We start from the raw sequence: 23,586 nt of genomic DNA on the forward strand, positions 1-23,586 counted from the left end.
CTATTGACTGGCTAATGTTGACTGTGTGAAGACTACTGGGTAGGCGTATGTAGTAGACTATTCATGCAACATTAGAAGTGCTTAATATTTTCAGGTGCTGACTTCGAAGACATACCTTAGTGTGTTTTATAAAGTAGGCCAGTGTGTTCGCTGCTAATGTGTGTTTGTTTGCCATGTGGTTGGGAGGCCTCAGGTTCCCCTGGACCCTCTGCTCAGTACCAGTATAAAGGAAAGAGTTAATCCAGACAGTGCCATCTTCAGTACCATCAACAGCATTACACAGACTCTCCTGACAAGCATACAGAATCCCTGAGCATGCAATGGACATTGCATATTCAATAGCAATACATTGTAGCATTGAGCCTTTGTACAACTTCACAATACATTTTTACATTGGATCTAGTCACACGACTGATATGTACTTCAGAAATCTACCCACGTAACACTTCAAGTCTGAGAAAGTGTGCTGATATTGAATTGAGAGCAGAACTGTCAGTACAATCCAACTGCCAGCACGTTTAGATTATGTTAATGTATAAACCAGGTGTAAAACTCATTCTATGGAGGGCCGAGTTTCTGTGGCTTTTCGCTCCTCCCTTATACGTGATAGATTAAGGAACTCCCCTCACCTGGTCGTCTAGATGTTAGTTGAAAGGCTCCCTGGAATGACTGACAGCCATTGTATGAACAGTATCTATGCAGCTGCAAATCATTTTACAATTCCACTTTAGACTTCTGATTTGATTTCACCCAGTTGAGCAGCTGAGCCACCAAATAATGACTCGTTATGTCGATCGGTGGCGTTTCAACATGTAGAATCGTTGGGAAATTAAATGACCACCGAACTTGTGGTCAGAGGCAAGAGGACGGCCACCCGCCGTTTTAAAGTTCTCAGCTGCTCTGGTGTCCTCTCTAGAGGTGAATATTTGATGACAGAGGCATTAGCCATTGTATGAAGAATGACTTTCTCTGGATGCTGAACGTTAAGCAGGATTTATAACTAACGTACAATAAAACCGCCACATCCTTTAATGAATTGTCTTACGTAAAAGTGATCACAATGTGAGATGTATTTAATTTGAAAAGGAAATTTAATAAAAATTGAAGATTTCTAAAACAATGAATTGAGCTAAAATAGTACCCTTTATTTCTACCAACATCACCTTGAAAATAACCCATATCTTAGGCATATTACCTGTGAAACATTCCTACCCCAACACATCACCTGGCTACCCATTTGAATTACACTATGGTACAGTAAGTATGGCACAGTACAAGGAATTTAACCAAAATCTAACTCCACGCATGTTTACTGGAAGCGATGTGTGGTGAACAAACTACAGACGAGCAGGGATGAAGTAGCTGGAGAGATGTTTTGAAAATTACACTTGTGAGACCCAACAACCTTTAATGCAATCAAACAGCGGTACTACATGAACACATTCAAACACTGCAATGTTTTCATCCCGATTTAAATACAGTTACAACGCCCACTCCACCAGCCACACACTAAAGGCAATCTTAACCCAAATATACATCCAGAGGAACTCCAACCACATCACAGTGCATTAAAGCTATAGAATTGGGGAATTAAAAGAGGTTTGCCCCATTTAAACATTTATAAATAAAACGTTAAGTCCATACATATATTCCTTTACAAATAGATCCTCAGACATTAAATGCAGAAATCATGTAAACAGCCAGATCAATGCAGGAGGAGAAACAGCAGTGGGGCCCTTTGGTCAGCTCTAAGACCAGAGGCAGAAATCAGCAAGAAACCTGGCAAGCATGGAGGCTGTAAACCAGTTGGAGGGGGGGGGGGGGGGGGTCTTCATACATTTTTGCAACACACAGGACAGACAAATCACTACATTGCATTTGACTATCAAATTGGGACGACTGTACACATTGTAGAGATAAGACTATATTTATGGAGCCATTTTTTTATGTCATTCATTAATTTTTTTATCCAGTATTCCGTTTATTTTTTTCCTCCTTCAGCAACATAAGACAGATTGGTGGAGAGGTTGGTGGTTTATTTCGTGGACAGGATGAGGGCCACGATGAGACCGTAGAGCCCGAGGACCTCGGCAAAGATTAAGATGAGGATCATGCCCACGAAGAGCCGGGGCTGCTGCGCCGTGCCCCGAACCCCCGCATCACCTACAATACCAATTGCAAAGCCAGCTGCCAACCCGCTCAAGCCCACACTCAGCCCAGCACCAAGATGAAGGAAACTCCTACAACACAGAGGGGGACAGGGGATTACCATAGTATCAATACAGTGGATAGGGTTACTATGTGATACCGAATGAAGAAATGACAATAGTAAGATGAGATGTTTTCAATTAAAGACCAACAAAATATTGGGCAACAAAACATTTTTTTTTTAATGGTATATAGATTTAATCTAATATTAATGTCAGGTGTAATGGATTGAGGGACCAGTTGCCTGTTAGAAGTATTAGGAATTGAGGGGAAATGCAAATGGAGACAATTTGTAGAAATAAATGGAGGTGGGAGATGTCAGACTGACTTGTAGAGTGTGACCTTCTCGGAGATGTTGTTGGCGATGAGCACCGCTACCACCAGGCCGTAGATGGCTATAATACCCGCCATGACCACTGGAATGATGGACTTCATGATGAGCTCTGGCCTCATCACTGACATGGCAGCAATCCCTGTTCCACTCTTAGCCGTGCCATAGGCTGCTCCCAAGGCTGGGGGGGGGGAGAAGAAGAAAATTAGATCCATTGATATAATACTATAGTAAATATTTAAACACGTAAGGAATAATCAACAAGGGGCTATGCGTTCTATGGAAAACAATGAGCGATGTGGAAGGCGTGTTCCACAACACGCTGAGTGCAACTGACCTTCCAAGGAGTTACATTTACCAAAGAACGCTGAGCCCTGAGTTGATTATCCCCTTCATACATTGGCTATAATTTAACACATTTGCCACTAAAATTGTGTTAAATTGACAGAAATGTTTAACATATATATACACAAAAGTATGGACACCTTCAAAATTGTGGATTCGGGTATTTCAGCCACTGCCATGCAGTCTCCATAGACAAACATTTGCAGTAGAATGGCCTTACTGAAGAGCTCAGTGACTTTCAACATGGCACCATCATAAGATGCCACCTTTCCAACAAATTAGTCGGTCAGATTTCTGCTTCAGAGCTGCCCCGGTAAACTAAGTGACATTGTGAAGTGGAAACGTCTAGAAGCAACAACGTCTCAGCCGCGAAGTTGTAGGCCACAAGCTCACAGAACAGGAAAGGCGAGTACTGGAGCGTGTAAAAATACTCGGTTGCAGCACTCACTACAGAGTTCCACACTGCCTCTGGAAGCAATGTCAGCATAAGAACTGTTCAGCGGGAGCGTCATGAAATGGGTTTCCATGGCTGAGCAGCAGCACACAAGCCTAAGATCACCATTCGCAATGCCATACAATGTCAATCTAGACAATTCTGTGCTTTGGGAGGCTCTTTCCTGTTTCAGCATGACAATTACACACCACCCCTCCCCCACGTGATCCCTGTGAAAATGGCACTAACAGAGAGGGTTGCCTCACTTCTAGTTCTTAGGAAACTGCGCATACATTTATGTTCTCTTACATTGTTTGCCCAGAAAATGTTACTAGATACAGCCGGGAAGAACTATTGAATATCAGAGTGGCGGTAACTGACAAGGAATATGACTTACCAGGGCAGATCCTTTGTTCGCGTCACCCAGGGCAATTGAACTGATAGAGGCCGACCCAAAACAAGGCCGGTCAAGGAGAGGTGCTTGGAGCGGTCTTCTAGTCCGACTTAGGCGGCACACACACCATCCACCGCTTTCGAGTATATTACTCGCTAATGTTCAGTTCCTGGATAATAAAGTTGCCGAGCTCAGGGCAAGAGTTTCTTTCCAGAGAGACATCAGGGATTGTAACATACTCTGTTTCACAGAAACACGGCTCTCTCGGGATATACTGTCGGAGTTGGTCCAGCAATCTGGATTTGCAGTTCATCGCACCGACAGGAATGAACAGCTCTCCGGGATGAAGGACGGGGGTGTACGTTTCATGATTAACAACTCGTGGTGAAATTGTAACATACAGGAACTCAAGTCCTTTTGTTCACCTGACCTAGAATTCCTCAAATGCCAACCGTATTATCTCTGGTTATAGTCAAGGCCGTGTATATCCCTCAAGCCGATACCACGACCGCCCTCACTGGAAACCATATCCTGAGTTGAGGTCTACCGATTCAGATTTTTCAACGCCGATACCGATTGTAGTACCAAAAAAGCAGACACGTGATTGTTATATATTTGTAATAATGACAATTACAACAATAATGAATGAACACTTTAAACTTAATACAACACATCAAATTCAATTTAGACCCAAATAAAGATGTTCAATTTTGTTGAAATAATGCAAAAACAAAGTGTTGGAGAAGTGCAATGTGCCATGTAAAAAAGCTAACATTTAAGTTCCTTGCTCAGAACGTGAGAACATATGAAACCTAGTGGTTCCTTTTAACATGAGTCTTCAATATTCCCAGGTAAGAAGTTTTAGGTTGTAGTTATTATAGGACTATTTCTCTCGTATACCATTTGTATTTCATATATATTTGACTATTGGATGTTCTAATAGGTACTTTAGTGTTGCCAGCCTAATCTCGGGAGATGATAGGCTGAAGTCATAAACAGTGCAATGCTTGAAGCACAGCGAAGAGCTGCTGGCAAATGCAGGAAAGTGCTGTTTGAATGAATGCTTACGAGCCTGCTGCTGCCTACCACCGCTCAGTCAGACTGCACTATCAAATCAGACTTAATTATCATATAATAACACAGAAATACATACCTTGGGTCATTAATATGGTCAAATCCGGAAGCTATCATTTCAAAAACAAAATGTTTATTCTTGCAGTGAAATACAGAACCGTTCCGTATTTTATTTAACACGTGGCATCCGTAAGTCTAAATATTGCTGTTACATTGCACAACCTTCAATGTTGTCATAATTATGTAAAATTCTGGCAAATTCGTTTGCAACGAGCCAGGCGGCCCAAATTGTTGCATATTCCCTGACTCTGCGTGCAATGAACTCGAGAAGACACAATTTGCCTACTTATCTTTTTTGGGCTAGGGGGAAGCATTTGGAATTTTGGATGAAGAGTATGTCCAAAGTAAACTGCCTAATACTCAGGCCCAGAAGCTATAATATGCATATAATTGGTAGATTTGGATAGAAAATTCTAACGTTTCCAAAACTGTTAAAATAATGCCCGAGTATAACAGAACTGGCAGGCAAAAATGGCAGGCGAAAACCTGAGGAAAAGCCATCCAGGATGTGCTATTATTTTGAAATGGGTGTTTCTCCATTGAAAGACTATCCACCATTTAAAGCGATAGAACCCAGATTCTGTACCCTATGGCTTCCACTAGCTGTGAACAGTCTTTAGACATTGTTTCAGGTCTTTATTCTGAAGAATGAGCAGTTTCAATGAGGCCAATGGAAAATCCTCAACCTGTTTGGTGCGCAATCCCAAGAGCGCGTCTTTGTTTCTCTTTAATATTGCCAACGCTATTGTCCAGTTGAAATATTGATTATTTAGACTAAACCTGAGCATTGATTATAAACATAGTTTGAAATGTTTCTACGAACTTTAGAGATATTATTTGGAATTTGTCTGCATTTCAGCCATTGGATTACTGTACAAAACGCACCAACAAAAATGGAGGTTTTCGGAAATAAAGAGGGACTTTATCGAACAACAAAGATGTGTGTAACTGGGAGTTGTGAGTGCAACCATATGAAGAGCAAAGGTAAGTGATTCATTTTATTACTATTTCTGACTTGTGTGACTAATCTACTTGGCTGGTTACGGTTTGTAATGTGTGCCGAGCGCTGTCCTCAGATAGTCGCATGGTTTGCTTTCGCCATAAAGCCTTTTTGAAATCTGACACGGCAGCTGGATTAACAACAAGTTAAGATTTATTTTGATGTATTGCACTTGTGATTTCATGGAAGTTAAATATTTTGTCATTTAATTTGGCGCTCTGCAATTTCACCAGACGCTCGCGTCCCACTGATCCATAAGAAGTTAATAATATTGCCTGCTAACATGAATTTCTTTTAACTAAATATGCAGGTTTAAAAGATGTTTACTTCTGTGTACTTATTTTAAGAAAGGCATTGATGTTTATGGTTAGGTACATTCATGCAACGATTGTGCTTTTTTCACAAATGCGCTTGTTAAGTAGGCTGTGATTCAATGATAAATTAACAGGCACTGCATCGATTATATGCAACGCAGGACAAGCTAGATAAACTAGTAATATCCTCAACCATGTGTAGTTAACTAGTGATTATGTTAAGATTGATTTTTGTTTTTATAAGATAAGTTTAATGCTAGCACCTTACCTTGGCTCCTTGCTGCACTCGCATAAGAGGTAGTCAGCCTGCCATGCAGTCTCATGGAGTGCAATGTAAATCGGCCATAAATGCAGATTACCAATTGTTATGAAAACTTCAAATCTGCCCTAATTAAAAATCCGCCATTCTGATTAAAAATCAGTCAACCTCTAATCCTGAGGCTGCATTTATTGTAGCTGGAGATTAACAAAAAGATGATCGTGGACTTCGGGAAACAGCAGAGGGAGTACCCCCCTATCCACATTGACGGGACAGCAGTGGAGAAGGTAGAAAGTTAAGTTCCTCTGCGTACACATCACTGAAACAGTCCACCCACACAGGCAGTGTGGTGAAGGCGCAATAGCACCTCTTCAACCTCACGTGACTGAAGAAATGTCTTGTCACCTAAAGCTTTTACAGATGCACAATTGAGAGCATCCTGTCGGGCTGGCTGTATCACCACCTGGTACGGCAACTGCATGGCCCACAACCTCAGGGCTCTCCAGAGGGTGGTGCTGGCGGCACAAGGCATCACTGGGGGCAAATTACATGCCCTCCAGGACACCTACAGCACCCAATGTCACAGGAAGGTCAAAAAGACCATCAAGGACAACCACCCAAGCTACTGCCTGGTCACCCCGCTATTATCCAGAAGGCGAGGTCAGTACAGGTGCATCAAAGCTGGGACCGAGAGACTGAAAAATAGCTTCTCAAGTACATCAGGCTTAAATAGCCATCTCTAGCACAGATAGGTAGAAGCCTATATACACAGATTTGAAGTCATTGGACACTTTAATAATGTTAACATATCTTGCATTACTCATCTCATATGTTTATACTGTATTCTACACTACTCATCCATATTTATATATTCTTAATTCCATTTCTTTACTTGGATGTGTGTAGAGTATATGTTGTGAGAAATTGTTAGCTATTGCTGCAGTGTCGGAACTAGAAGCACAAGCATTTCGCTACACCCACAATAACATCTGCTAAAAATGTGCGCGCATACATAAAAAAAAAAGTTTGTTTCGAGATCTGTGCGGAAGAACTTGACTGGCATGCAGAGCCCTGACCTCAACCCCATCGAATTATGAAAATTGAATTCAACAATACCAACACTGTTTTCAATTAGACTTTTGCTTTAAAAAGCAGCTTAAAATAAAATAAAAAAAGTACTATAGCCATTGAATTCTACCGTGCAAATATACCGTAACTTATAGGGAAATAATATACGCTCTAGAATGCCCTTCAAGCAAAATCGGGAGTACGCAACAATACCATGATATAATTATGTACCATTTAATTCTGTGATTAGAGAAATGTACAAATAGAGTAGAATACAGAGTTGAGCAATATGGAGGAACTGAAATCGATTAGGTAACAAATTCACAACTCCATAGTTTATGTTCCCTGTACAAGAGCAACGTAGCTACAGCTGGGAAATTCTTGTGTATGAGGAAATGACCAGCATCATGTTCTCCCACACTGAAAATGAGCTTGACTGCAGATCTCAAACCAGTCACTCCATTTAACAGTTACGGTTCAGGGCAAATTCTCTACACTTCAACCCATAGATACCATCAGGGAACGGAGAGCTGAGGTTAACCCTGTCCATTCAATGGCTTTAAATTATTATTATATATATATATTTTTTAAAGGTTTTCATCCTGTGCAAGAGCGGCAGATATCTAAATCACTCCAACTCCCTGAAGTATAGACTCATTAGGTTCTCCATACAGGAAGCTGCTGACTTCAGACAAGCAGAATGTCACATCCCTGCAGAAGCTCAGAAAGGACACAAACCAGCACCAGTCGCCACAGAAACAATCTGATGTCACATTGGCAGCACTCAATAAAATAGAAATGTAATCTATGACAGCGTTACCTGTGTCGTGTAAAAACATTCCCAGCTTGGAAAATGTTCACTTTCTGAGCAATTGTGACGTTATGTTTGAAAACGTATGTGACGTATCTAAACCGTTTGAGCTAGAAAGTATTGGACCCAGTTCTAAAAAGCTGCGACTCCAACATGAACGGGTTTCCCTTTTTGCGCTACAACACCCACAAAATTCAGTCGACTAGTCCGAAGTCGGACCCCTCGGCGTGCCAATAATATTTTTTACTCACGAAAAGGTCTAACACCAGAAACTATTTGGAGCCAGGTTTAAAAAGCTGAGACTCACAAAAGCATTGTCCATTTTGCTCTATGCCCACAAGCTTCATCTGAAGTTGGAACCGAGAACAATCAGAACATGAAAATTAATAGGACATTTAATTGGGAACACTTTTAGCTGGGAACATTTTTACACAACAAGTGGCAGCAGGGCACTAATGTAATAGAGGCCCAGCAGAATGCAGAGTCAGCACGCCGACAGGAGGCTCAAAACGACAGAGACCAGGATGCAGACAGCCAGAGTGCCAACATCTGCAGGAGAGGCAGAACAGTGTTGTGAAAAATCAATACTCTCATGGGCCTCCAAAAATGGATGTGCTCGGTTGGGGGAGTGTGGGGGGGGGGGGGGGGGGGGGGGACAGGCCGCCGTGGTCGTGAATCATGCAGAATGGGCTGACGAGATTTCTCCCACGTCAGCCATGCATCACCCGCAGTGAGATCACACTAAACTGAAAGCCCTGAGGTGGCTACGACTGACCAGAGCGTCTAATATGCAACCTAAGTTGCAGCTACTGCCTGAGCCACTCTTCCCTTAGCATTGTGCAAGAAGGACGACACTGGACAAGATACATATTATGTTTGCCTCAACCCAGCAAGGAGTGCTAAGAAGCTCCAGGATATAACAGTACGTGAATGTGACTTCAAATAGCCTAGGAGAAATTATGCCCAAAAGGAGTGAATTATCCAGTTCGCTGTGTTACATGTGGAGATTTGCATTCACTGTGTAAATATTAAAACAGAGTTTGACTCCCTAGACCTTTAAATCTCTCTAAACAGGTCTCTTGCACTGCAGACTGACCACAAAACCCAGGGAATATGGAATGTGTGGTGGATCAATGATGCTCCTTTGTGAATGTCTATGGTCAGCCTCCGTGACAAGGGAGGTAGACAGCAACTAACTAAGCAGACTCGCGCTATAGTAAACTAATAGCTGCCATTTCTAGGTTATTTATCTAATATGATTACATATTAAGTCTTGACTGCATCAAACCAGGAAATACTAGTTAAGCAAGGCAGTGTCTCTGGAGCTTTGTGTAATGGTGGCTCTACACTAGAGGAAGTGGCTGGCAAATCCTTAAAATATGCACATCGCAGCCAGCCACCCACCAGACCCCTACACGGACTTATTTGTGACAAGACTGATGCCATCTATACAAGGTTAAGTTGATCTGCTCCAACCTTGTCAGACCATTTAACAGATTCACACACTAGTTCATTTAAGACAAAGTAATATCAAATGAGGCATTAAAACTTACCTCTTTCACATAAATATGAAGTTGTTTCCAATGACATCAGAGTGCAATTTTAACCAATTATGAGTAGGCATTGCCTAACAATAGTCTACTAATGTCATTGTAAACACTTAAATTCCTCTTTTTTACTACACAACAGAAACGTGCTATGTTCACATATGTTGATGTTGGTTGGTGAGGAGATGAATGAAGTTGGAATATATCCCTATTTAGACCTGATGCATTTACTGAAGACTGGTGTAATAGCCTAGCACCTTTCTCAATCCCTCATGGTAGAGAAGTCTATCCACAGAAGGGTTGATGTTACAGCTAGGGCCATTACTGTGACCATACTACGGCAACACCAGCAGTCACAAGTCATGATGGCAGACAAATTCCACGTGACCGTTTAGTCATGGTAATTAGGCTTCTCCAAGCTCTGATGCTGTGGATGGTCATTAGAAACCAACAAACTTGCTAACTGGTACTCAGCACTGTCCCGCCAATCGCTCTGACATCAATGTGAATGTAATCCAAACACTACATGAGAGCCCATGAGCTCATGTTGAGCAATTTTTCTATAGGCTATGCAATTGTGAAAAAACAGAGCGATGGCCTTTATTAAAAATAGGAGCACATCAGCTCCCTATAGGCTAGGCATACTATATTTATTTCTCAACTTTCCTAATATTAAAACACATTTCCCATCTTTACAACAGGAGTATAGCCTACCTGGCTGGCATAAAAATGACCCGGAAAAATCGTCCTCCATTCGCTAAGTGCATAGAAAATACATGTTGTTTTCTTCCCCTGCTCCTACTGGTGCATGATAGTTTATTCAAAATCAAAACAAATTCACATATTATTTAGTATATGTAAAGACAGGATTTAATCAAGAATAGTGTGATGGTGACAATATTTGCCTATGAATGATGCCCAGCGTGTGTGCAGTAGGGCAAAAAACGCATGCCTTCTTCAAATCAGTCACACACACAGCCTAGCTCATAAACCTATATATTCCATCCCACAACTGTCCCAGACTATGTTTGGAATATTACTCTTGCACAGAATAGGTCAACTTTTGTACCATGGGGGAAAGGTAAATTGACATATGCTAGTGCTTTCGCTGATCGTTAGGCCTACTCATCTTGTTGGCTGACAAAGTAAATGTGGACAGTTCTTCCAATATCGTCAATATGCACCTCGGAATAGGACAAGAACCTGCGCATTTGCGTCCCTGATGTCGGTCTTCACTTGTAGCCTTTAAGAAAAACCAGATCACATGACGGGGAGCCATTTGAATGCGAGGTTGCAGTTGGGAGAAGGGAATTTTAATTGTTATAGTCAGCCCAATGGCACAATGGACACCACCCCCCCCAAAAAAGGCATGGATTTTTTTAGGGGGCATTACGGCCAAACAAAGGGAAATTCTACGCATTATCAAGTGCTTGTAAAATTGTGAATGAGAGACTGATGAAGTGTACAGCCTGCACAAGAAACAAAGCAGAGCTTTCATGCAGACTTAGAATTAATTAAAAACCAAAACACCGCCCAATGTTTGGATCACAACTAAAGTTACAAATAAAGAAGCATAGAGGAGTACCTATTTCTTTGTTAACCACTCAACATAGAAAAGCCGCATGTGCACACTCCCTCAAATAATTCGGAGAACATATCCTTGCCATTTTACTCAGCTATGTTTAATTGTATTCTTCATACTATAAAATATTGCCACAGAATTCTAAGCAAATTTTGTCTACTAGTGTAGCCATAGCCATATCAGGGCAACTGTGACTGTTTTAGAAGAAAATAGCAGCATTCTATATTTTCTTCATATCATGTTTCTTTAGACCCATCTAAAATAAATGGATTTATTGTTACATGTAGGCTATATTACATGCATTTACTAGACTTTTAAAAATATGTTTCAAAAGGTCTGCATCAGTGGCTTGTAGGCTATGCGTGGAAGCCAGGAGATGCTAAATGTGTATATTAAGTAACTTTCAACTACCGTGAGACCGGCAGTTATTTGCTTGACAATCACCAGCTAATGAAATTTCATGACCGCAACAGCCCTAGCTACAGCAACACCTCAGGAGACCAAGACTACTTTGTATTAAAAAAAAAAAGAATATCCAGATAGTAATATAGCTGTTCACAATACTTATCATGCCACAACCCCTAAAGTGATAGCTTGCAGCTTCCACTCTGACCCGAGGTGGTATTTTGTTCATGCAATTACTTCCATGTTGAAACACAATGAATGACCCTCACCAAAAAGCTGCCCTCATGCACTCTCATTCATAAACCAAGACCAACCATAGTGTATTAGGAAATATTCAGAAAGTATTCAGACCCCTGGACTTTTTCCACATTTTGTTATGTTACAACAATATTCTAAGTTTGAATTAATTGTTTCTCAAACACACAATACCCCATAATAACAAAGTGAAAACAGGTTGACATTTCTGAAAATGTAAAAAAAACTAAAAACACCGTACTTACATAACTATTCAGACACTTTGCTATGAGACTCGAAATTGAGTTCAGGTGCATCCTGTTTCCGTTGAACATTCATGAGATGTTTCTACAACTTGGAGTCCACCTGTGGTAAATTCAATTGATTGGACATGATCTGAAAAGGCACACACACACACCTGTCTATATTACAGATCTCACCGTTGACAGTTCAAGTCAGAGCAAAAACCAAGTCATGAACTCAAATTGTCAGTAGAGCTCCGAGACACGATCGTGTGGAGGCACAGATCTGGGGAAGGGTACCAAAATATTTCTGCAGCATTGAAGGTCCAAGAACACAGTAACCTCCATCAATCTTAAATGGAAGAAGTTTGGAACCACCAACACTCTTCCTAGAGCTGGCCGCCTGGCCAAACTGAGCAATCGGGGGAGAAGAGACTTGGTCAGAGAGGTGACCAAGAACCCGATGGTCACTGACAGAGCGCCAAAGTTGCTCTGTGGAGATGGAACCTTCCAGAAGGAGAACCATCTATGCAGCACTCCACCAAATCAGGCATTTATTGTAGAGTGGCCAGACGGAAGCAACTCAGTAAAAATAAAAGGCACATGACAGCCCGCTTGGAGTTTGCCAAAAGGCACCTAAAAAGGACTGACCATGAGAAACAAGATTGATCTGATGAAACCAAGATTGAACTCTTTGGCCTGAATGCCAAGCGTCACGTTTGGATGAAACCTAGCACCATCCCTACGGTGAAGCATGGGTGGCAGCATCATGTGATTCTATACTTAGACAAGTTTCTTCAAACTGTAATAGAACTTTTTGAATGTTCGTCCGACTGGACCAGATTGCGCTTTTGGATTTGTTTACCAAACGCCCTAACAAAAGAAGCTATTGGACAGAAATTAACATTATCGAACAAAACAAGCATTTATTGTGGAACTGCGATTCCTGGGAGTGCATTCTGATGAAGAGCAAAGTGAATGCTTTATAATGCTATTTTTGACCCATGTTGACTACCCGACACGGCAGATATTTCTCTGGCTGGTTTGGGCTCTGAGCGACGTTCTCAGATTATGCTTTTTCCATCTAGTTTTTGGGAAATCTGGCAGTGTTTGCATTAAGGAGAAGTCTATCAACATTTATGAGTATTTCTGTTAATTCATATGGCTCTCTGCAAGTTTTGGAACTACTGAACGTAACATGGCAATGTAAAAGAAGATTTGGATATAAATATGAACTTTACCGAACAAAACATATATGTATTGTGCAACATGAAGTCCTATGAGCGTCATCTGATGAAGATCAAAGGTTTATGATTAATTCTCTCCATTTGTGCTTGTGACTCCTCTCTTTGGCTGGAAAAATGGCTGAGTTTTTCTGTGAGTTGGTGGTGACCTAACAATCGTTTGCGGAGCTTTCGCTGTAAAGCATATTTGAAATCGGACACTGTGGCTGGATTAACAAGAATTGTATCTTTAAAATGGTGCCTAATACTTGTATGTTTGAGAAATTTGATTTATGAGATTTGTTGATTTGTATTTGGCACCCTGCAATTTCATTGGCTGTTGGCGAGGGGTTCCGCTAGTCCTAGACAGGTTAACAGACTTACGTAGTTAAATAAAAGGTACAATTTAAATAAATAATATGGCTGCAAACAAAAAAAGTATGCTTATGCCCTTACAATGTACAATCTCAAGTCAAGCATCTCCTCCAGTGGCATTTATAGTAGTTGATCAAGGAGGGATTGGATGGGCAACACGGATATAAATGTGCAGTAGGGCTGTGATGGTCACGGAATTTTGGATGATTAATTGGACAGCCAAATGACCGCTGTCGCCATAATAACTGTTCAAACAGTAAGTTTTCCAAGATGTTGCAGGGCTCGCTTTCAGGCAAGAAACACTGATCCATGCGGGACAGCACCTGCAGTACCGACGACTGTGTGATCTTGCTCTCCGTAGACAGAAGACGTTAAACAGGTTAACATTCTCAAGACCACGTGGCCAGACGGATTACCAGGACAAGTACATGCGCTGACCAGTTGGCAAGAGTCTTCACTAACATTTTGAACCTCTCCCAGTCTAATACCTACATGCTTCAAGCAGACCACCATAGTCCCTGTGCCCAAGAACGCCAACGTAACCTGTCTAAATGACTATTGCCCCATAGCACTTACATCTGTAGCCATGAAATGCTTTAAAAAGGGTGGTCATGGCTCACAACATCATCCCAGAAACCCTGGACCCACTCTAATTAGCATACTGCCCCAACAGATCCAGAGATGATGCAATCTCTATTGAACTCCACACTGGAACATAACCAAGCTACTGTAAGAATACTTTAAGATAATACACAACAGATAAGAGGTCAATGGGGAATTACCACTCAATGGAAATAGTTGTCTATCATTACTCAGTGTATTAATTCCTCCTCTGCGTTGTTGGGAATGGCACGTAAAGGAAGCATTTCACCGTTATTCTACACTGGTTGTTTCCAACGCATGTGACATAACATTTGATGCCCATAGGAGGAAAGCAGGAAGAAAAAGTAGGAAGCGTGTACATCAATATGTGCAGTGGTTGGTTAATTCAACTGACTGCAAAAAACTACATTCCATTGCATGCATGAGCCACATTACTATGGAAATTCCAGGCAGCCATTGAGAGTGTACCCGTGAGTTTACCAGTCAAATTGCCAGGGTTAGAGATTCGACTGTTGCTCGTCACAGCCAGTCAGCGCCTGGACCAACTACCAACCAAGAGCAGGGGCCTGACACAGATGAGGCTGCAGACATATCAGGCCAATACGACGCAGGCTCAACTGATGACCAACAACTCGGAGCAGCCATCGCCACCGCGCCCAATGAAATCTAACCTGTTATCAAATGATTAGGTCATTGATTTTGCTTTAAAGCTAAATTAAAACCCATGGTAGTATTCCAAGTAGGGCTGACCCCATTTAGTCGACTGTTTGGTCTCATACATATATTGTTTGGCACACTGACTCACACCTGTCTCAGTGGACTCATCCATTGCGTAAGCCGCAGGGATGGCACACCAGTATCACCAATAGTACATTTACTATTCTAATCTACAATGTTAGTTTGGTTAGGATCATTTGTTAATGCATTCAATATATTATTTTAGTCTTTTACTGTTCTCATTGTCGGAGTAGACAAGTTGTTTGCTGGCCGCACAACCTAGGCTACGCTTGTGAGGAACACATTTTAGCTTATTTCATTCCATTTACAAGTCTTTTGATTGTAGCACTCATGTCAATCAATGTTGAGTAAGGACGCGCACCTGATTATGCATAGAAGTAGACCAAGGCTACCTGGCCTGCGTGCAAATGTAGGCCTATAAATTTGGGGGATCTGATAATATTTCTGATTGTCTTCACCACCATTGTTGAGCTTCTCAAATAAACATTTTCTTCACCTCAAAACAGCAAGTAAACAAAGTCTGTTTTTACATCCATTGAGAATGACAATACAGTTCCTACAGACAATACAGAATTTCAGTGAGACAAATCAAAGGCGAAATCCATTAAAGCCAAGCTAATGGAATTCATTGCCCTTGACAATCAACCGGTCTCTGTCGTGGGTAATGTTGGCATCGCCACCTGGTCGAGCACCGGTACACACTACCAAGTGAGCTATTTTTCAGATTTCAGTCACACAGTAATAGCGTCACTGCTATTAGCTTCACCACATACATACTATGGAACGCCGTTTGGATCTTTGCAATTAAAAGATACAGTAGCACTGTCAAAGCTGTACAACAACAAAAAACGTCTGCAAACAAGCAAACGCTGGCCACGAACGATGCGTTTACAATACAGCATTGGTAATAAAGCACTCATTTGTTCGACCGCAACAACTGGGGTAGCTAGCACCAACACAACCAGCCTGAAAACAATGACCAGTTGAAACTGCAGTAATTTTCATTATTCTTAGCAATGATTTAAGAAACCTTGTGAGTAGGTATTAGCTAGGTTGCCACTTGTTGTTCACCTATTGAAATTTACCTTCAGCTAGCTTCATCTGGCTAGTGATGCAAGACCGGACTGGGTTGTGAAGCTAGCCACACTAAGGATTAGGCACAAGTAGAATTTGCGGTTATCCTTCAAAATAAAAGTGTCATAGACAGTGATGCAAATGAATACAAATGATTACTTTTATTTTGAAGGCTAACTATTGTGGCTTGCTTCACATAGATGGGTCCAACCATTAATCAAATAAGAACTGTTTTATAAAGTAGGGTTATTTTAGATGACACCTAGCTATATAGTTAACTATAGCTACTGAAACATTATGTCGTGTTATTTGACGTCTCTTTTTTGACACAAAGAACCAAAACGGCATTCCATATAAATCCTGGTCGAGAATGAAACGATTGAACAAAACAGCAAGTACGTGAAAAAAAAAATAGGTTGATTGTTTTACTGGTAATGGGGACATACGTAAATGTCAACAAAACTGTCAGTGTGGTGTGTGTTACCTTTATTTAACTAGGCAAGTCAGTTAAAAACAAATTCTTATTTACAATGATGGCCCGGACGACACTGGCCCAATTGTGCACCGCCCTATGGGACTCCCAATCACAGCCGGACGTGATACAGCCTGGACTGTGGTGACGCCTCTTGCACTGAGATGCAGTGCCTTAGACCGCTGCGTCCATGTGTGTTAACTATTTAACTGTACTAGAACGCTTAAAAGGTCGGTAAAAATGTTTATATCGGTATTGTTTTGGCAAGGACGATATCGGTCAAAAATGTGTGTATTTAATCAGTGCTTAAAGCATCAGACAAGCTAAGTAGCCTACATAGTTATTTAAACACATTGTAAAATGTAGACAATTGGTCGAAAGAACAGACTACTCCCGGTCGACCAAGATTTGTATTTTATTTGTTGTCAGAGACTGCCCTAGTTCCAAGGCTATTCATGATGCCTCTACTACAAGTGAGACTAACCAACATTTGTGATTCCATTACGGTGCCTCCACCTTGCAAGAGTTGATACCTCCCACTTCGAGTCAAGACATGAAAGACTATAATTAACTAGGAACTGCAGTAATATGAAATTAGTGAGACTGTCTTCACAGGCTGCTGTATAATGCACAGTTCACATATGTTTCAGTGGGTGTGCTTAACCACGTTCTCAAAGAAAAATCAACTCCAGTCTACAATTATTACCTTTTAAATTATCATGAAGCACAATATAGGCAATGGTTTACAAATGCATACACAAATCAGTAGATAATGTGTAAATTACCAGTTTGTTTCTCAATCATGGTAGTGGTGGTGTTGTAGTGACGTCGCATGATGGCAGGCTCACGTTTCCTGTAAGGAAACTTAATGCTCCTGGGCCTGAAATCACCGGTGTCCCCCCTCCAGATCACTCCCAGTCACAGGGGCTACCCACGCTGGCCTGTGCTATCGCTACCCATAGGAGCTCTGGGTCAGCACTAAACACATATAGGGCTCATGCTAGGTTAGCCTCTTGCTAGTATGTTTCCTACATACCGTAACTATACATTGGGTATAAATGATGAATGCATTTTAGTGCAATCAATAGTTCTCATATTACTTGCAATAATTTCACCTGACAGGAACCTCTAGGTGAGAGGGTCACACACCCAGCAACAGCTTTGAAGAGGAGTACATTTGGGAATACTTAACGCAAACGGACAACTGGGATCACCCTTCCACCACAAGTCATTACAGAGTTGAATTAACTACAATAGACAGGCGGCATGCCGCCACCACACAGCACAGTAAAGGAGAAAATAGTGTCACATACCCTCCAGCTCCTAGCAGTAGCTGCACGAGTCAATATCCCCAGTAGGTCAAGCCCTCTATATTAGGGTTGCAAACTCCATAGGTGTATGTTTTGGTTTTTGCCCTAGGCCTACACTGCAGATTCAATTAATCAAAGCTTCATGATGAGTTAGCCAACTCAACATGAAGCTTTGATAAATGTAATCAGCTGTGTAGCGCTACGGCAAAAACCAAAACGCATACACCCAGGGAGAGGCCTTCGGACTGTTTGGGAAATCCTGCTCTATAACATAACTTAGTAGCATGTAAATTTCCTACTACATGCTGCATCACACAACCAGCTTTGCCACATGTAGCCTAAGCTATACTACAATACTACGGGGGCTATTGATAAAAGCCACTTCAACAATTATTAAATAAGGCAAAACAGTACTCAGTACAAAAATGTCAAATTAACCATAAGGAATCAATTCCAGCTTAGTGATGGTCCAAAACATGTCTCTTTCAATCAAAGGCAGTTGATTGGTATTGCTGAGCGATTGGTGCTTTGAGGTTGTTTCGGGTTTGATTATTTAAATATATTTTTAATAATGTTGTTTGAATGCTGTAACAGAAAACAATTAAAGTCCTACGGATGTTAGCAACTGCTCATCACTTAACCATCACATCGATAAAACATTTCACTTGTTTATATTACATTTGTTTCAGGCTTATTTGACAACTATTTATTTCAGTCCAAGTCATCAGCTCATCACTATAGAGCTGCTGCCTATGCGGTCTGACAAACACGATTTTAGTAGTTCTTCAAAGTAAGGTATACTTTTGACTGCTGAACACCAACTATCAATCTTTGCGGTATCGCTACCTGAAAATTAAACAAAGAAACTGCTCGCTCTCTCCCGATCACGTTCTACTGTCTCTCGTCTCAGTCTGGACAAGTAGGTGCGCAATGGATGCTGGTCATTGTAGTTAATTATGTTTTCTGAGCTAAACTATGTAGAATATTGGTTGTTGGAAACTACAACTCCCTACTACATGGTACAGTTTGGGCTCAAGCCGATTTACACTACATATTCAAAAGTAGGTAGACACCTGCTCGTGGAACATCTAATTTCAAAGGCATGAGTATTAAAATGGAGTTGGTCCCCCCCCATTGCTGCTATAACAGCCTCCACTCTTCTGGGAAGGCTTTCCACTAGATGCTGAAACATTGCTGCAGAGACTTGCTTCCATTCAGCCACAAGAGCATTAGTCAGGTCAGCCACTGATGTTGGGTGATAGGGCCTGGCTCGCTGTCTGCGTTCTAATTCATCCCAAAGGTGTTTGATGGGGTTGAGGTCAGGGCTCTGTACAGGCCAGTCAAGTTCTTCCACACCAAAATGGTTTGTCTCTCGCCTTGTGCACGGGGGCATTATCATGCGGAAACAGTTCTCCAAACTGTTGCCACAAAGTCGGAAGCACAGAATCGTCTAGAACAGGTGTTCTTAAACTTTTTCAGCCTGGGACCCAAATGAGATCGAATCGCCGAGCTGACAAGGCAAAAATCTGTCGTACTGCCCCTGAGCAAGGCAGTTAACCCACTGTTCCCCGGGCACTGTGCATGTCTATTAACGCAGCCCCCGCACCTCTCTGGGTTAAATGCAGAAGACACATTTCAGTTGAAGGCATTCAGTTGTACAACTAGTAGCACTATACACAAAGCTGGTGTAGCCAGAAGATCCAACCCACTTGCTAACAGCTGCACTAAAGTCAGACAACATTCCTGTGTATATTTCGACACCGTGGATATGGCTCAGAAAACATACCTCAATTAAGGTGTGTACCCCAAACTGTTACACCAAGAACATTGAAAGACATTGAAAGTTTACTTAAACTGCAGTTTGTCTTCATGCTAGCTAGCAGTAGCAACAGCCCAAGTTGCATTGAGCAACAAAATAGCTGATGGGCTGACACTGCCAACCCAAAATGGCTGCTGTGGCTTATGCTCTTCGTAAGGGACAGCTAAGGTAAAAAGTTGGGATAAATCGGAGTACATCCCTGGATTGAGGTACAGTTTCAGGGCCATATCTCTTGCCAGCTCCTTGGGTGTCAAAGGAATGTTGTTTGACCCTAGTAAAGCTGTAAACAAGCTGATTGAATTGTGGTATGTCGCAAACAATTGAGAAATGACCTATCGACGCACATATTTATCAAACGTTATTTTGGAGGTGTGGTTACTGGTAAAGACAAAGTTTAACAAAATACTGGGCAACTTGATTAGCTAGTTGTTGTCTTATTTAAGGGCATTTTTCACCTAGTCCCAGTTTGTTCTACCTTACAATGCCTGCTTTGTTATTGTTGGAAATGACACCTGCCCACGTTGCTGGTAGTTAAAATGTTAACATAAAACTACTTGTGGAACTGAGGTCATCCCATTGTTTACTATAGGGAAATAGACAGACATACCTATCATTTAGCCAAATATCTCACAAGTTGTATATCTTTGAATCAATTTCAATCTTCTCTTTCGAATTATGTAAGGCTGGGCAGCATACTCTGTCATCATCAATTGCTAGCCCCAAAATACCTTTTGTCCTTGTAACGCTGAGCCCCCCCACTGTTTTCCTATGGAGAGGCATGCTGGTACATTTCGCAATGTGTATATTTAGATTTTGTCAAGTCGGACACCATTTTAATCAGGATAATATCCTCTTTCTAATTACATAAGGGTGGGCAGCGTACTCTGCTTTCGTCGATCGCTAAATCAGAAACAGCAAATGTTTGCTGTTTATGCAGACATATGCACACTTGGCACCATTGAAGTGGGGATGTTAACTTTCTACACGAGTTGTTATTTTTCCGTTTCGTCCTAAGAACATATTGTAGTGGTAAAATACAGGGATACATCTTTGGGTGCCATTAAGGCTCAATTGAACTGTAAGCGTCACTCCAGTTAACAGGCTCTGCGGAGGTAATTTGCTATGGGATCGGGCTAGTGTTCCAGCTCAGACAACCTTCTGACATTTCCAGCCTTGGGTGAATTTAGACTCCTATTGTCCAGCCTACTAACGTGACATACGCCAATGACAATTCATGGACTCTCGTCCAACTCCATCCCTTGGTTACCTGTCCGACTGACGTTAGCTTTACCTGGCTAACTAGGATATGTATTAGATAGCAAGGCAGTATTTTTACTGAACTGGGTAGTTATGAGAACGAGTTTCGATAAAAGCTAACTTACATTCACTACGCAGATACATGACTCAAGTGCGTATACGCTAAGTTAGCTATGCAGCTAGTCAACTGGGTTAGCTTGCTACGTAGCTAACCGTTTCTGTGCTGGTTTCAGGCATTAGACATGCGGTTTGAATGGACACATACCAATTTAAATGTAGCTATGGTAAAGATAGTAATTGAATTGTGTGATAATTACCGCTGAAAACCATAGCTGCAGAGGCACCCATCACTGCGAAGAACGGAGAGTATTCGGGGCTTTCGGACGACATTCTCTGTTTAAAAAAACACGGAATACCAAACGGATATTGCGGTTCCCCTTAATGGCTTATCGACTACACCTATCGAAGGCCACACGCTCCTTAAATGTAAACTGAGAAACCTATGTAGCTAACTAGAGATGTAATTGGACTAGTCACGAATCTTCTGCTAAATACACCGCGGAGCAGCAGCACAAAATGGTGAAGCGGAAAATATCACCTGACTGGCCAAACCCCTTCAACTACTATATGCAGGGGAGGCGCTCACAAGTACCTCTAATAATGATTTACTGCAGCACATCAAATTGGATTTAAATAACAAATACACTATTGTATATATTTTTGATTTAACCCATCCAAAGTAAATGCTTTATTTTTAGATTATGTCCATTCTTTTTTAAGGTAATCCCCTATTGTAGTCTATTTTGGTGTGCTCCGCTGCAGGGTTTCCCTTTGAAATCTAGCTAGGCATTCAGTGACTAAATTCCCCATTGAGTGGCTAAACTGTACAATGCCGTTATGAAATCATTGAAATTTATTTCTGCATTTGGCACTGGGATACCATGCATGAGAGGGTAATTTACAGTAAAATGTGATATGCAGCAGTGGAGCGTGAGTGATTGTGTGGTCGAGGAGCCGAGAATCCCCACTGTATCGCTCCCAGCAAGCGCTGGCTCAAAGAGCCAGGGACAGTATGGGAGTAACGATGAGTGTGTGAGTCAGAGAGAGATTGTGCAGAGTACTCCCACCCCTCCTTTCTCCACCCTCCCCCTCTACATCTTTTTATAAGCAGGCAGGCAGGCGGTGAGAGCGAACCCCAACCACGCCACGGCAAAGCCCCTTCATCCGTGATGTAATCACAGGTAATTTAGTAGTCTACCTTTTCCATAGCTAGCGTTCCATAGGCCCTTCTACCTGTCAAATTTGACACTCACAATGATAATTAAATACATGATTTTGTAATATGGATATAAAAGTCACAGTTGAATGGAGATCATTCTTTCTCTATGGTGGCTGAATGGCTGTTGATCCAGTAATTTTATTACTGTGATGTTTGAGGAGGCAGCTTGGGATTAATCTGCCACAATAGAGAGGAGGCTCTCGTGATCACAATATCCTGTGATGCATACTCAGCAGGCTCCCTGCCTGAACATTTTGTCACATGATGTCATATATACGTGTGTGTCTTGGTTAATGTCAAGATAGGTGGATCCATGTTCACCGATCAAGCCACGGTCTCTTGGCAGTAGAGGTTAATCAGAGAAAAGCCATGGACCTCCACTGTGCATCTGTTTTATGAATAGGGAACCATGTGAAACATTGTCACAATGGCATGATTCCAGGTGCCCCGCAGGAATGGCTAGATCTGAAAGGATTGGATAGGATCAAGCAATATGGCAAGTCTATCAGAGGGCAAGGAGGAGCTACAGCCATAATCATTTATTTATCTTATCCCTTCAGCTCTATACAATTGTGTGGTTAGGGGCTAGCGATTGTTTCTGAGCCGTGCGGATCTCTCATGATGCACTCATAGGGTTTGTTGCTTATGACTTTTGATTGGGTAGATTAACTTGCACGGATCAGAAATGTCCAGTGAGAGAGAGGCAGTTTGAGGTTACCATGGTTAGAGTAGAGCAGAGGGTGTTGTATGCTGAGGCAGTGAAGAAAGTAGATGGGTCAAGGGGGAGGGATCCTGAGAGGAGTGGTGTGAGTAGTAGAACTGTACCAAATCAAATGTTATTGGTCACATACATATATTTAGAAGATGTAATTGCGAGTGTAGCGAAATGCTTTGTGTTCCTTACTCCAACAGTGTAGTAGTATCTAACAATTCACAAGAATACGCACAAATCTAAAATAATGGAATTAAGAAATATATAAATGTTAGGATGAGCAATGTCGGAGTGGCATTGACTAAAATAGAGTGGAATACAGAATATACAGATGAAGTGGGAAGTTTACATGTACTTAGGTTGGAGTCATTAAAACTCGTTTTTCAACCACTCCACAAATTCTTTGTTAACAAACTA

At 41.6% G+C, this 23,586-nt stretch overlaps 1 protein-coding gene across 1 annotated transcript; it reads right to left on the reverse strand.

Moving 5' to 3' along the window:
* Positions 1 to 1,072: 1,072 nt before the first annotated feature.
* Positions 1,073 to 21,850, reverse strand: LOC109876131 (V-type proton ATPase 16 kDa proteolipid subunit). Its single transcript, XM_020468597.2, has 3 exons — positions 21,496 to 21,850; positions 2,537 to 2,720; positions 1,073 to 2,240 (listed from the first exon to the last, which is right to left on the reverse strand). Exons 1-3 carry the CDS (start codon positions 21,566 to 21,568, stop codon positions 2,036 to 2,038), a joined length of 462 nt encoding a protein of 153 aa, XP_020324186.1. The 5' UTR covers positions 21,569 to 21,850; the 3' UTR covers positions 1,073 to 2,035.
* Positions 21,851 to 23,586: the final 1,736 nt, after the last annotated feature.

Source organism: Oncorhynchus kisutch, linkage group LG25 (assembly GCF_002021735.2).
Source record: "Oncorhynchus kisutch isolate 150728-3 linkage group LG25, Okis_V2, whole genome shotgun sequence".
Lineage (NCBI taxonomy): Eukaryota > Metazoa > Chordata > Actinopteri > Salmoniformes > Salmonidae > Oncorhynchus > Oncorhynchus kisutch.